Source organism: Equus asinus, chromosome 24 (assembly GCF_041296235.1).
Source record: "Equus asinus isolate D_3611 breed Donkey chromosome 24, EquAss-T2T_v2, whole genome shotgun sequence".
Taxonomy (NCBI): Eukaryota; Metazoa; Chordata; class Mammalia; order Perissodactyla; family Equidae; genus Equus; species Equus asinus.
The window spans coordinates 26138978-26154891 of record NC_091813.1 but is presented as its reverse complement, the minus strand read 5'-3'; the positions used below and the strand labels follow the sequence as shown (position 1 = coordinate 26154891).

Here is a 15914-nt window from a genome sequence, read left to right as displayed (position 1 = left end):
TGTTGGAAAAACTAGATGGCCACATGCAAAAGAATTAAACTGGACTACTATCTTACATCATACGCAAAAATCAACTCAAAATGGATTAAAGACTTGAACATAAGACTTGAACCCATAAAAGTTCTAGAAGAAAACATAGGCGGGAAGCTCCTTGACATCAGTCTTGGTGATGATTTTTTGGATTTGATACCAAAAGCAAAGGTAACGGAAGCAAAAATAAACAAACGGGATTACATCAAACTAAAAAGCTTCTGCACAGCAAAGGAAACCATCAACAAAATTAAAAGGCAACCTACTGAATGGGAGAAAATATTGTAAATCATACAGTATCTGATAAGAGATTAACGTCCAAAATATATAAAGAACCCACACAACTCAATAGCAAAAAATCCCAAACAATCCAATTAAAAAATGGGCAAAGGATCTGAATAGACATTTTTCCAAAGAAGACATACAGATAGCCAACAGGTATGTGAAAAAGTGATCAACATCACAAATCATGAGAGAAATACAAAGCAAAACCATAATGAGATATCACCTTACACCTGTGAGAATGGCTAATATCAAAAAGACAAAAAATAAGTTTTGGCGAGGATGTGGAGAAAAGGGAATCCTTGTGCACTGTTGGTGGAAATGTAAATTCATACAGCCACTATAGAAAACAGCATGGAGGTTCCTCAAAAAATTAAAAATAGAACTACCATATGACCTAGAAATTCCACTTCTGAGTATTTATCCAAAGGAAATTAAAACACTAATGAGAAAAGATATCTGCACCCCCATGTTCACTGCAGCATTATTCACAATAGTCAAGACATGGAAACAACCTAAGTCTCCATCAACGGATGAACAGATAAAGAAAATGTAGCGTGTACGCACAACGGAATATTATTCAGCCATAAAAAAGAAGGAAATCCTGCCAATTGTGACAACATGAACGCACCTTGAAGGCATCAAGCTAAGTGAAATAAGTCAAACAGAGAAAGACAAATATTGTGTTATCTTACTTACATGTGGAATCTTAAAAAATTTTTTAAAAACTGAGCTCACAGATACAGAGAATAGAATGGTAGTTGAAATAGGCAGGGGAAGAGGGGGTGGGTGAAACGGGTGAAGGGGGTCAGAAGGTACAAACCTCCAGTTATAAGATAAACAAGTCCTGGGGGTGTAATGTACAGCATGGTGACTATAGTAAACAATACTGTATTGTATATTTGAAAGTTACTAAGCAAGTAGATCTTAAAAGTCCTCATCACAAGAAAAACAAAATTTGTAACTATGTGAGGTTAAGGATGTTAACTAGACTTATTGTAGTGATCATTTTGCAATATATACATGTATCAAATTATTATGTTGTACACCTGAAACTAATTAATGTCATATGTCAGTTACATGTCAATTTTTAAAAAGCCAGTTTCACTTAACAGTAGCTATGATGATGCAGTAAAAGGTATTAATTTTATTAAATCTTGATCCTTAAGTACACAGCTTTCTAATACTCAGTGTGATAAAATGGAAAGTACATATAAAATTCTTCTACTGCATATTAAAATGGGTAGTTCTTTTGAGGAAAATATTTACATGATTGAATTGCAAACTGAACTAGCGTCTCCCCTCCAACAACAGAACACCACTTTTACTTGAAATAACAACTGAAAAACTATGATTTTTGAGTGTTAGCTATTTGGCAGATATTTTCTTTAGTGTGGATGAAACAAGTCTGTCACTCCAGGAAAACAATAGTTTTTGTTGCCAATGATAAAATCCACATTTTGAAAAACATGTATCTGCCACCATGAACTTGACAGCATCCTGACACTTAAAAAGATATTTCTAATGAGATTGTTGGTGAAAAAAATAATAAAGTTAGTCCTCTAGGAATGCCTGCTATCACTTAAAAAGTTTTTTTCATGGGGCTGGCTGGTGGTGCAGCGGTTAAGTTTGCACGTTCTGCTTCTTGGCAGCCCGGGGTTCACCAGTTCAGATTTCAGGTGTGGACATGGCACCACTTGGCAAAAGCCATGCTGTGGCAGACATCCCACATATAAAGTAGAGGAGATGGGCATGGATATTAGCTCAGGGCCAGTCTTCCTCAGCAAAAAGACGATGATTGGCAGCAGTTAGCTCAGGGCTAATCTTCCTCAAAAAAAAAAAGTTTTTTTCATAATGCAGTCAAAAACTGCTTGGGGAAAGCCTGTGATCCCAACATGCTGCTTCTCCTCCCCTCTCCCTTTTCAGTTTATGAGTTCCTCATATTTTCTTCCATGGATGTCTTTCAACAAGTCTAAAAAAGACACAGATTCCACCTAACTGATTTTTTACTTGCAGTATCAGGAAAAATCAGGAAGTCCTGTGTTGTCTATTCTGTGAATGAGCCCTGCAAACAGAGCTTGGGGGAGGAAGTCTACAAAAGTCTTGACTTAAACATTTTAGGAAATGTTCTGTGTCAACTTTTATTTGCACAGTAACAATAAGCAGCTTTCTCTCTTTGGTGACTGCCTTGCACTTCAACAGCCTACAGAGGATGGAATTCTGCTCTCTCAGCTAAGACTGTCATTAGGACTGTGATCACCCCGCCTTTTTCTCTTCCAGAATATTTGAATTTGTTGACTGCAGCAGATAATGTCTTGATCAAAAGAAAAGAAAATAACTTACTATCTTACCCAGGGTATAAGTGGATTTTCCAAATGTCTGCATAAACAGAATGTAGCATTGGCAAAAGAAGAAATTTTTAAATTCAAATCAATACTTCAAAAAATTATATTAATATCTGTTCAGATAATGTAAAAAAATTTTTAAGACTATCCATAGACTTCACAGATAAGAAAAACTCTCAGCCAAACAAAAATTGCCATATTTTATAACCTAGAGATAATACTGATCAAACTAATATCGATTCTGTAATACTCAACCTTAACCATAACTAAGGTAGATCCACGCAGGAAGACTGAATAGTTAAAAAACACAACAAAAAAAGAAACTCTGATTAAGCAGCAAAATGTCAGAAAATTAAGAGAACTCATCTTGACCCTGACTGGAATTAGTATGAACTAGTCACGATGACTGCTAAGATCAGAGTTACCTTTCTCAATAATATGAGCAGCAAAGGCCTTGGAAATAAGATATTATCTAGAAAAATAAGAACTCTCCAGTTTGTGCCTCTACCAAAATGAAATCAGAGCTGTTCTGGTAAAGCTCTCACAATGATAATGATGGTAATAATAAACATCACTGGTGGAAGCAGGATCATCATCGTTGTCATCATCATCATCAATTTACTGAGCTCTTTCTATGTGCCAGGCACTGTTCTCCCTTATTTACATAGTGGAGACTATCAATAACCCCATTTTACAGATGTGGAAACCAAGGCACAGCGAAGTTAGGCAACTTCCTCAAAGACAGATTTAGTAAGTAGCAAAGTCAGGATTAGAACCCACTCAGTCTGGCTGCAGAGCCCACACTCATCACTTACACACTCTACTCACTGTCCGTCTAGCTCTAAGAGTGAGAACTCCAATGAGAATTTCAGACTGTCAGTTAGCTGTTTGACTATGATTCACAATTACAAGCTGTGAAAAGATACCATATGATGATATCCCTTCTGAACGCAGATGACAAAAGTGAATGCAAGGTCATATTCCTGTGGACCTGTGTGCACTTCAAGATAAACTGACGTAAAAAATCCTTAGTATGTATCTAGTTACGCAAGGTTGATAGCCACAAGTCAATGTTAGGGGAACATCTACCCTAAAGAATGATTTGGTTTGGAATAGTTGATTGAGAGTCTCCCTTCTGAAGGCAATTAGATAGTAGGTCAGTTGTAAGGACCACTCCTAGTTTGTTGCAATGAAGTCATGTCATCTGGATGTTTATCTTCCTATTCTCCACAGTGGAGGTAAGGAGAGAAGACAGATCAAGTACATTCGAAAGTAGTAGCAAGCCATTAAGATACAAGTTAAAAAGAAGAGATGACCAGAATACATCTTATTCTACCCCTCAAGACCCTAGTATTCACACATACAAAAGATGGCTCCACTGATTCTGAGTATCATGGTTGTTGGAAAGCAGAGGCTGTGTGAAGGTAAACAGTGACCCACAGGATGGAAGTGTCAATTAACTCGGGGGAATCCTGTCACAATGTGTAGGTACATGAAATCATCACATTGTACACTTCGAACATCTTACAACTTCACTTGTTAATTATACCTCAATAAAGCTGGGGGGAAAAAAACCAGTGACCAGTGGGAACATAGCTTGCTGTCATGATGTAGTTAAACAGTATTCCCTGGAAGCCTAGGGTGGCATGGGCATGCTCCTTGGTGAAAAGGTCTTCAAATCCTTCCATCTAAATACCTGTCTTATACTTTCAGGATTCTGAGTAAGTTTCCAACTGAATGAAAGTGCTCTGTTGCTGAAAAAAAGTTTAAAATCACCACTTTACCATATTTTCCAACTCTGGGGATATTGTTTGGCTTGCTCATTAGATCTAAAAACATCAGAAATAAAAATCTTTTCTGCCAATTTTTACAGTAAGAACAATTACATAAAAATTATTTGAGTGCCAACTACCTGCCAAACAACATGTTAGACACTTGCTCTGAATTAAAACAAACAATGCAGTATTACTTACCTATACACACATCCCACTGCTTAACAACAATCATGCTATGGAGCGCCAAAGAGAATAAACAACTAGAAAATCAATATATTAAAATCAAAATCCAACTTCCCCATTTCTATTTTAGTTCCTACAGATGCAATAGAAACTGTGCAGTTATTAAGGTCGTCTCCTTTATCAATGACCTCATTCTACCTTTAGTTTTAGCCCCATAATACATGAAGAAGCTGCATTCTATGGAAAAGCCCAGATCTTATGACATTAGCTCACCAAGATGATCTGAAGGAAGATCTCATATTGTCGCACATTATACAGTGCCTCTTTTAACATATACGGCTGAAGTTGCACACTCATGAGCGGGTTCTGTCTGACTTTCTCAAGGATGGCTGTGTAGCGGTATGCCTGCTCCTGGGAAATCTGAAGTTGGGAGTCAATATGCTGAGTGGTGGCTGGGATCGCTTCATGGAGAATAGCTGGCACTGGTTTAAAAGGCATATTAAGAAAGACATGAAGGAATCTAAAAAGAATTAAGAAGAAAGCCTAGAAAGTGGTCATATTTTGAACATTGAGTAGGTTTTTTTTCTCAGCCAAATAAATAATAATGAGGCATGTATTTCACAGCTCCCACACCTTGAAGAATGAAAAAAACATCTGTCCAAACAAAAGCTATTGTCAGAAGGACTACCAAAAGTTAGAGCAGATCAGCTTTTGCCACTAAAAGAAAGAAGAGTCTAAAGAATAGGTTTGGTATCCTGTGCCACTGACCGAGCGCCTCTGAAAAGACCACTCCCCCTCTCCTTCTGTATGTCTTCTTTTCTATTCGTAAAAAAGAAAAAAGGGTGTGCAACTTGAGAAACTGACTGGGATACTGAAAAATAACACAATAGTCTAGGAAGATAGGGAACTTTAGGAAGAATGGGAATTTGACTTTTTAGAACAGCTTTTAAAAGGCAAAAAATTACCCTAGTGTCCCAGATCAGTGATCTGGTAGAAGCCACTAACTAACCCCTTATCGGTGGGCCTATATGCGCACCCAGTCCACGAGGAAGCAACTTCTACTGGTAGGTCCTTGACCAGATAGTTCACGAGCACTTTCAAACTTTAGGTAAGGAAAGGATTAAGTATATAACAGCATAGCAAAGGCTCCTGAATTCACAGATCTGCAGATAGCTCCTCTCGGACCTCTTCATTCCATTAACCGCATCAGCAACTGTTCTCAGGATGCTTTTTATTTTCTAAATCACGGAGTTTTATTCCCTTTGGTTATCTGATTTGGAGTAAAGCACACAAAGCCCCAGGAAATTGGGGAGGTTGACCTCCGGGCAGGCCCCCTCACTTCTTTCACTGATTCATTCTCCCAAACTAGCTTCACAGTACACAAAACTTAAAGTCTTGCCCTAGCAAAACTAAAAATCACTATACAGGGGCCGGCCTGGTGGCGCAGTGGTTAAGTTCACACGTTCTGCTTCTCGGCGGCCCTGGAGTTTGCTAGTTCGGATCCTGGGTGTGGACATGGCACCTCTTGGGAAAAGCCATGCTGTGGTACACGTCCCACGTATAAAGTGGAGGAAGATGGGCATGGATGTTAGCTCAGGGTCAGTCTTCCTCAGCAAAAAGAGGAGGATTGGCAGTAGTTAGCTCAGGACTAATCTTCCTCAAAAAAAAAAAATCACTATACATTATGAACATTACCTAAGGTATAGTCAAAACCACAAATCTTAAATCTAAGAATGCCAGTGGTGTCCTGGGTGTTATTTTCTTCACATGCAAGTTAAATTTTAAACCTGCATAATCTATAGAATTAACCTAACGATATACCTACGGTCATCAATGCCTTCTCCTCCCTTTCCACAGTCTCGGTTAAATAAACGAATTCCAGTAACAATCATGGTGAGTTCTTTCAGCTGGCGTTCTTTGTCCTTCTTAGACAGAGTTAGAAATGTCCCAAGCTCAGCCTGAGGAAACACACTCTGTAGGGCAGCTAAAACCAACCACAAAAATGACAACAAAAGGATAGAATAAAGATATCAGAATTTAAATCATGTTTCTTTCAGCAGAAAGTCGAGGCTGGTCTTCATAGTTACTTCTATGATTCTTTACACTTCTGATACCTGATTACAGAATACACAGCAAAATTGATCACATCCCGAAGCTGGGCTACTGAAATTAATTTCAATAAATTAATAATTATAATTAATTTCAATAATTAAGCACCCATCAATAATTTTTTGGCAATGGTCATTAAAACAAGCTTTCTAATTAGGGCTCTGAGTAGAAAAATTGATGCTTTAAAATAACTATGGAAGAAAGCCATAGGAAGGTTAGAGATCTTCCCTATTCCTTATCTTAAAGTATGAAAGTGGCAAGTATCTCCTGAAGATAAAATGGTGTCCTTTTCCATCATCCATTTAGGCGAGACAATTCCTTTCATCAATATGAAACTCACTTCCAGCAGTCCTCATTACCCACTCAGCTGGGTACTCTTAATCATACTGTCAGTGTTTCTCTAATGAGAAGTAACAGGCCCCCGGAGACACATGGCTCTAAGAAAGCTAACAATATTCACATTCCAGAGGTGCTACTTGAGGTTTAGAGTTGATACACAGTGTAAAAGGAGTCTGGGTAAGTTTTAACCTCTTATTTGTGCTGATTTTTTTTTTCAGATAAAAATGAAACTTCATCAACACTTGTAATTTAACACATTGTATAAGCCACAATGTTCATATATTTTCATTATGGAATGGAAATCATGTCTACTTGTTACCTGTTGCCTCTCTGACAATCTTGATATCTGTGGGGGATCCGAGCCCAGAGCGCAGTAACACATAGCTGACGATCTTTCGGTAGAGGCTTTCTAATTCTTCTCTAGCACATGCTCTGTTGTCTGTAATTTCTCTCATAACAGAGCCTAATCTAGACTCCAGAACTCGGTGATGCTCTTCAAGAAATTCCTCTAAAATTGGCAAAGGACAATATTCCATATATTTTGACATTTAGAATTCTTCTCACATAAGAAAGCAGGACAAGAGAAAAAATAGCTTGGGTATAGCATCCTACTGCATAAAAACAAGTATTTTATTAACATGTTGCAGTCAAAATAAAAAACAGTGGCCAGCAAGTAACCTCGAGACAAAAATTTAATGGGAAAGATTTATGACAGTGATGTAAATGGCACACTTTGTCAAAACACGTATGACTTTAAGCAGACAATCCAAACAGAAATTTCAGGGCTAAAATATCCCAATTAAGCAGAAAGTATACAAGATAATTTATAATATATATTGTAAATATATATGGTATAAATACATGTTCTATATACATACATGTATGCTATATGTAAGTACATGCAGTATACTACATGTAAGCACATATAATATACATATACATAGTGTAAATATTCCTGTTCAATTACATGTATCTCTATTTTAGCTCTAGATACATTTCTTTTGAATAGTATTATTGATAACACGAATTGCATCAAGAAGTGTATCTTTGGGGCCAGCCCAGTGGCATAGTGGTTAAGTTCGTGTGCTCTGCTTCGGCAGCCCATGGTTCATGGGTTCAGATCACAAGCACGGACCTACATACTGCTCATCAAGCCATGCTGTGGCAGCATCCCACATACAAAACAGAGGAAGACTAGGAAGATTTTAGCTCAGGGACAATCTTCCTCAAACAAAAAGAGGAAGATTGGCAATAGATGTTGGCTCAGGGCCAACCTTCCCCAAAGGAAAAAAAAAGTGTATCTTTCTCTCTTCTTCCTGTGACATGATAAGTTCTAGGCTTACTTGTGCAGGAGCCACAATTCACCAGCAGTACAATTCTTGCAACTAACTCAATAAGACATCCTATTTTACTATTACAAGGGCAATAACCAACATATCAACCATGCACAAGTCATATCTATAATCTTATCACAAAAACAACTTGAAATGTTTGCAAATTAAGAAAAATCTAAATTACAATGTCATTAATTCCCTGATATTTATTGCTCTGAAATTTGATTATTAAGCAAAAAAGCAAGATATGTGATTTTATGTATGTAGCATAATTGAAAGCTCAATACACAGAGGGGAAAAAAGAAAAGACAACAAAAATCACCAAATAGTTAATAATGGTTGCATTTCCATAGTGCAGAGGCAGTCTAGTCCATAGAGGAATTTATTTCCTTTTTCAGGTTTCCAGTTTGTCTTTGATGTATGCATTAAACTATATACATAAGAAAATATGTTCTAAACTTAAATTTCCCATTATTCACTTCAGTTTGGGGAAGTTACATAATTTGAGACATTATGAGACAATAACATAAACCAGAAACAAAAAAATCAACAAATTAAAAACTTCTAACTTCAATGGGCTGGTTGTTTTAATTTCTAATTATTATGTATCAGTAGTATAACAGTTAAAACACAATAGACTTGGAAACACAATTATTATGGGTCTAATAATCAGAATTTACTTTTAACACTCACAAAGGCCATTGGTGTTTTTCTCATTTAGCATTTCCAACACTATTATATTCTCCAAAGTTGGAAACAATTTCAAAAGATAGACAAAAGAATTAAATTTTCCATTATCAACCAAATGAAGTCTTTATTACCTGAAATATGACTCTCTTTAAAAAGGGTATCAACATAGGTAGGCATATGTTACCTCGACTTGTATAATTCATATCAAAGTAGACTTGCATCTTAATGGTGTCCAGGGATGGATTTTTATTATCCAAGAGCCGAGTCACACAATGCTAGGAAAGAATATCCCATGAGTACTTCTAGTTATATTTTCTGAAACAATTAGAAGTATTTCCTAAAGTTATTTTGAAAAATAAAGATAAACGTCAAAGAAATAGGTTCTGATATTTATCTACCAATAATGCCTTTTATTATTCTTCTTCTCTTTGAGGACTTCATGCTTTATAGTTTACCCAACCAACACCACTTATTAAAGAATAAGTTATTTCCCCTAAGTAACCAATATCACCACATCCAGGTGGCTAAAAGTCTAGTTGAAGACAAGAAACTTGACATTTTGGTTGGTCTATGCAGTCTGAATGTGGGTAAATGTTCCACAAAGCTCTTGCTCCTGCCTAGAGCTTTTCTAGAGCTCCTCATTACTATTTATTTGAGCCTCGAACAACACTCCTTTGCTGATGCTGGAGGTAACATGCATTTTATAAAAAAATTGCTGCAGCTACTCTCCTCTGCTCACAAAATTTCTCTGGCGATGCCTTCTGTTTCAAAATTTCTTCCTCTGTCTGTTTTCTCCTATTCCCCTTTCCCCCGCCCCCTCAGTAACGGCTCATTCCCCTCTCTCCTTTGCCCCTTTAGATTAGATGATCAATCTGAATTTTTCTTTTCTTCTCTTCTCTCCTCTCCATCACCCAACCCCTCTCTTCCCTGTCTCACCCCTTAGGCTTTATATCTGCAGCCGCAGGCACATTGGCAGCATTACCCTCAGCCCACCTCCCTGAGAGCCCAACCCTGCCTTCCTGGGAGGAGGGAGAGGAGAATGCAAGAGTGAGCACTGGACACTCCATTTGCATGGAACCTGTGCACCTGGGCCCCCGCAGGTGGAGAAGTGCTGTTCTAAACATAGACTTTACAAATACAAAGATTAGCTCAGCCACGTGGTTTTTCATTGAGAAAAAAGGAAACAATCTTTGTCACTTGAATTATGATATATATTGATAGTTAATGTACCTGTCACATTAAAAGTATATTGAGCTCAATTCTTTCCAACTTAGTTGAGTTAGGGGGAAAAGAAAAACTCATCTTGAGCCATGAAAAGGAGAAAAACATATTCTGCCCCTCCTTGGTTCTCCTCCCTGGCTTTCCAATAAAATTTCTCACTGATTATCAGTCATTTCCTCTACTGCTAAAAACAGGCTTTATACCACATTTAAACTCAGCACAGAAAGACCCAGCTCTAGGCTGCCCTGGAGAAGCAAGAAGTCCCCAGTGCACAGTCATCCTACGACACATTCCCTGGCTCCAGCTCCCAACGCTCTTCCTGACCCCTCCCTCTAGCATCAGCAGGTAGACCCGCACCCCACTATGCGAACTGCTGCTGTGGGAGAAGAGGCGGATGATGAAAATTGTCTCTGCCATTTGTTTGAGCCCAGAAAATGACCACGTACAAGCTTGGGAAAGCTTGCGTCAGGTCCTTTGTGTGAAGGAGGGAATTAAAATCATTAAACCCAGGAGAAAAAAAGTAATGTTGAATTTTTAGGAAATACATTTAGAAATATTTAGAAAGTAAATATTTAAGCACCCATATTCAGTGAGTCAAACTTAAAACATAAGAAAAAATTAACAATATCTGAAGTTTCTGCCTTCTTTAGTTTTGTTTTTTTTTTTAAAGATTGGCCCTGAGCTAACATCTGTTCCCAATCTTCTTTTTTTCTTCTTCTTCTCCCCACAGCCCCCCAGTACACAGTTGTATATTCTAGTTGTATGTCCCTCTGGCTCTGCTACATGGGACGCCGCCTCAGCATGGCCTGATGAGTGGTGCCATGTCCGCACCCAGGATCTGAACTGGTGAAACCCTGGGCCGCCGAAGCGGAGCACGACTTAACCACTTGGCCACGGGGCCAGCCCCCCTTCTTTAGTTCTTAAAACAGGTTTTCAGGCACACCTACTTCATTTCTAACTGTGCATTATTTTGCTTTGCCTTCAATTTTCCCTTTGGAATTGAAAAAACACAAATTACTTTGAATCAATATTATCTGAATCTTAATTTAGTACTACGTAATTTTACAGTATATGACAAGTCAATTAATAGTGTTCTTAATGTAACATTAGATAAATAACAAGATGCCTCTAAAATACTGTGGCAGACACTGCTACCTGCCTGTATTCATACCCCTCCTTCCTTACTAACAGAGACTCAATTTGGATTGGGGCAAAGATTTGTTCAGCTAAAAAAGAAGGAAAAAATCAATGTCCCAAGCTCACTTGCAATGGCATTCTGGTCAATAAATGTAAGCAGATGGGAAGGATTCCGGGAAAGCTATTATTTTCAGAATAGAAAGTGACAGACCCTGCTGGCACACACATTTTGCCTTTATCCCTCCCCACCCCGCTTATACCTGCCTAGAGAGGAAGGCACTATCTTGCGATCATGGGATGAAAGCCATATGCACGATGGTATCCCATATGCAGGAGGAAGCCAGGAAAAGCAGACTATCTACCTTCAGACTTTATTTTATGAGAAAAAGTAAGTCCCTCATTTGTTTGCACCACGACTTGGTGGGTTTTTGTTTCATGGAGCTAAAGGCAATAACGTCTAACACAAATACTGTATTTAGAATTGCAAATAAATAATCCAAACCTTGAGAAGTGTTGGATAATCACCTTAACAAGTTTCTGCACATCACTTTTGATGAGGGTTCTATCCATGTTGAAGCCATTGCTTGGATCCAGGACGACAGCTTTCACCTGAGAGTAGGAAAGAGCCCATTAAATAATTTTATTTCATATTATTATGAATTAGTTTAATATGTTTCCATTTTTTAAACAACTGCCTCTTGATTACACAGGAGTTGATTATTCAGCTGATTTTCTTATTACCCAACTCATCAGCACTTTCACCAGAGGTTGAAGAAAGGAAGCAATAGACATCAAATCTGAAGATGGTGCTGGAAAGATTATATGGAGAAATAAGTTAAAAGCAACAGCTAGATTTTAGATTGGGAAACTGAATATTTTAGTGTATTTTTATTGTGACTTGTTAAACCAAAAGCAAGAATAGAGAAACCAAAGCAACGAGTAATTTTTACAAGAGTGAACAAAAATACATGTAAAAACACCCCCCCCCCCCCAACACAGGACACCACTGATGTTTCTGAAGCTCATCAAGCTTCTAAATCAATCTCTATAAATCTGGAACTGACATGCTTTGCAGACTTTTAAAAAACAGTCTTCACTAACTTTGATGATTTCAATATGCTTCCAACTGAATAACATTTAGGAAAGCTTCACAGAATTTTAGGAGGAAAATGGGCACCACTTAAAAACATTTTTTAATAAAGCAGTAATTCACCAAAATATTCATTCTTACCATAAAAGCAACCAGAGTTTCAGAAACAATCTCTCCATGGGCGGCACATTCTTGTCCTATTTCTCGAATGATATTCTTTATAACACTTTCTGCCTGAGTAGGAGGCATTCTGGCTAAAGAAAACAATGATTGGTTTTTAAAAATCGTATTTATATATTATATATTATTTTTTCTCTGTAGATTTCTCCACTATTATATTTGTGAACAGTCATAATGTTATCTATTAGCTTATTAGTATTTATTAGTTTCTAGGCCCCTCCTGTTTTTTATTAGTTAGTTCTATATTTATAAAAATGAAAGATTTTGACAATAGAGCAATAGGGACTTCAAATGATTGAGACATTTCCTCTTTATTTAAACGATGATGGCCACCAAAAGTACATTAACATCATGATATTTTTAAACTTTAAAAAAAAGGCTAACTAGTATGGGGGGGAGTAGAATAAATGAGCAACCCCGCCCCATCTTCGTAGGGGGCAGAGTGCAGCTTGAAAGAGGAAATGCTTATCCCACCACATTCACTAAATGACCTTTTATAATAGACTCTTGGAAGACAATTCTTGCTTGGATCATCTAAATCGTCTTTCCTGCACATCCAAGTTGGAGATTAGACTCTTGACTAAAAACGTAAAAGCAAAAAATCAAAACATACTATGAGAATTACGCATCATGGAAAAAAATGAACTCCTGCTTATTAATTCCATTTACGGTAAACCAGGAAAAGGTGGTAGGTTTCAACGGTTATCGAGATTCCCGATTTTCCTGTGTATCAGCAAGTGAGCAGCACAGGAGAACCTCGCACGCAGAGAATAACAAAGGCAATCCCAGGTACATAAAGCTAACTCTCGGCATCACCAGCGTTCAGCTCAGGCGGCGCTGGGCTTTTTGTCCGGGAGAACCAGACTGCCCGGGTTCCATCGTGACCCGACCGCTGTCTCGCTGAGACCTTGGGCATTGGCTTCACTTCCGTGAGGCGGTTTCCTCGTCTGAAATATAGACAGGACACTTCCCTCTTCTAGAGTCTTCGCGAGGACTAGGCGAGCTCTATACACGGAGCGGCTAAAGCAGCGTGGGACAAAGTGAAGCGCTTGAAACAGCAGCTTGTCACAAGCGCTGAGGGAACGCAGGCCCGCGCGTCCGTGTCTGCGTGCGCGTGCACGGGCGCGGTCGGGCGCTGCACAGGGACCCCTCAGGCCCTCCCCGGCCCACTCTCGGACGCTCCAAGCCTTCGGAGGTCTGGCCGTCGCGGGTACGAGCGACGCCGAGCAGAGACGGGCAGGCGCCGGCGCAGTGCGGGTCACACGTCTGACCTGACACCAGGGCGCCTCCGGCCGGCAGCGGCGCCGCGAAAGGAGTCCTGACTGACAGTTAAGTCTCAACGAGGCTGGACGAGATCCTCCGGCGGCTCCGGCTCTGCCCGCCGCCCCACGCTCGCCTCCCCGCGGGGCACAGCTCCGGCTCAAGGGCGCGGAGCCCCGAGGGGGCTGACCTTGGCCGGAATCGAGAGCTAGAGCCGTGTCTAACGATTCTTCCCCGGGGTCTTTGCCGGGGCCTTCTGGGCAGCTGGGCGCTCTCCGCGCCGGCCGTGTAACCATGGAGATCGAACGCTGGGGCCCGAAAGGGCGGGGCCAAGGGCATGGGCGGGGCCAAGGGGAAGGTTCGGCTGGGCACCGCCTGGAGAGTGTGTCCCCGAGCGATGGGCGAGAACCTTAAAAAACAAAAGCAAAAACAAAAACACAAAAGGACGCAAACCTCAGGCAGAAGAAACCTCAGTGGTTAACGGTGCCAAACACAAGATTTCTTAAGCTGGAGTATTAACTTGCTGGCGTGGGAATCTATACGGCGTTCAAAAAAGGAGGTGGGGAGGGGGGCCGGGAGGCAGGAGCCAGTTCGGAGGGGACGGGAAAACGCGGGGGTTATATCGAGAAATGGAGTTCTTATAAAAGCCTCTAGTTTTTAAAAAGATCGCGGTTTAGTTTCATGACCTGTTGTTTAAAGGAGGTCTGTTAACAGGATGGTCCAAGGTGCCAGAGCAGAAAACTGCACCTTCGAGAAGCACATGATAAGGACGCATCCGTGTCTGGAGTTAGGATAATGAGATTTTGTCCCTTAACAATAATGTTCGTTAGGCTCGCCTACTGACGTGAAAGTATGAAACAGGATTAAACTGATATTAGAAGCAGAGCATCAAACAACAAAATTTTATTTTTAAACAGACTCCTGCCAGTGATTTTTCTCAAATTGCAAGACAAATATACTGAATATACTTTGCTTAAAAACATTCCCAGATTACTAGGAAATGAATCAACACAAAAATACCCAAGTCATAGTACAAAGGGATTTTATTTTCCCCTTCTAGAAAATTTTCCTGAAATGTGGATGAAGCTTGTGCAAAAATAGATGTTTAGACTAGCAAGATATATAATAGCAAAACATTGGAAATCTAAACACCTGATATTTAAGGAATGTTGATAAAGTGAAATATTAGGCAGGCATTAAAAATAATGTGAATAAAAATCTTGTTTGTTTTATGTTTTTAAAAAGCCAAATGCAAAATTTATATACAGTATAAACCTAACCAAATTCATATACATACATATATAATATATATAAAATGTATAATCAATTCACCAATATCATTAGCAGTGTCTGCATCGGAGTAAGGGTAAGATTTTATTTTATTTATTACTTATATGAGTATGGCTAAGTCATTATTTTTATTTCGTTATACTTTTCTGGTATTTCTAGATTGCCTATAATGAGTATATATTGTCTTATTATCTATAAAACAAAATAAAGAAAAAACTAATGGGGAGAGGGGCCTAGCTCTTTGTAGAGACTGAGCCCAATTTGGAAACTGTAGCTATACAAGGTAGAACAACAAAAAGGTAGTGATATGGCAAAATTTTCACAGTGATTATATCTGGACAATGAGATCATGGCTGTTTTCTTCTTTATGCTCTAGCATATCTACCAAAATGTCTTTCATGAGCATATATTACTTATAAATTAGAATATTAAGTTTTTTTAAGATGGTAAGAGTCGTGCCATCATGTTAAGTATAATTTTGAACTAATGGGCACATCCTGGCACAAATACTTCCTGGGTGTGTCTGATTCTGCTAGCGGCCCACCTACCATCAATTTTCTTCTCCTTTCTTACTAACCCCGATTATGTTGTGAATGACAATATTCTGTGCTGGGAAAAAAACTAGATATGTCAACCCCTCTTTTAGCTG

The 15914-nt window shown here is 39.0% G+C and overlaps 1 protein-coding gene across 11 annotated transcripts in view; it reads right to left on the bottom strand.

The window, feature by feature from the left end:
- The window catches only part of CFAP206 (cilia and flagella associated protein 206), a 31907-nt gene extending 17572 nt beyond the window's left edge, over positions 1-14335 (bottom strand). The window contains exons 1-7 of one of the 11 annotated variants that reach the window (XM_070496445.1): positions 14166-14335; positions 12677-12789; positions 11971-12054; positions 9272-9362; positions 7383-7571; positions 6441-6599; positions 4889-5097 (exon numbers count right to left, since the gene is read on the bottom strand). In XM_070496445.1, coding sequence (XP_070352546.1) covers positions 4889-5097; positions 6441-6599; positions 7383-7571; positions 9272-9362; positions 11971-12054; positions 12677-12789; positions 14166-14271 — 951 coding nt within the window. In that variant the 5' untranslated portion in view covers positions 14272-14335. Of the gene's footprint in view, positions 1-4888; positions 5098-6440; positions 6600-7382; positions 7572-9271; positions 9363-11970; positions 12055-12676; positions 12790-13206 lie in introns of all 11 variants that reach the window. The other 10 variants (XM_070496444.1, XM_070496446.1, XM_014848441.3 and 7 more) reach the window with 10 other exon arrangements.
- Positions 14336-15914: the final 1579 nt, after the last annotated feature.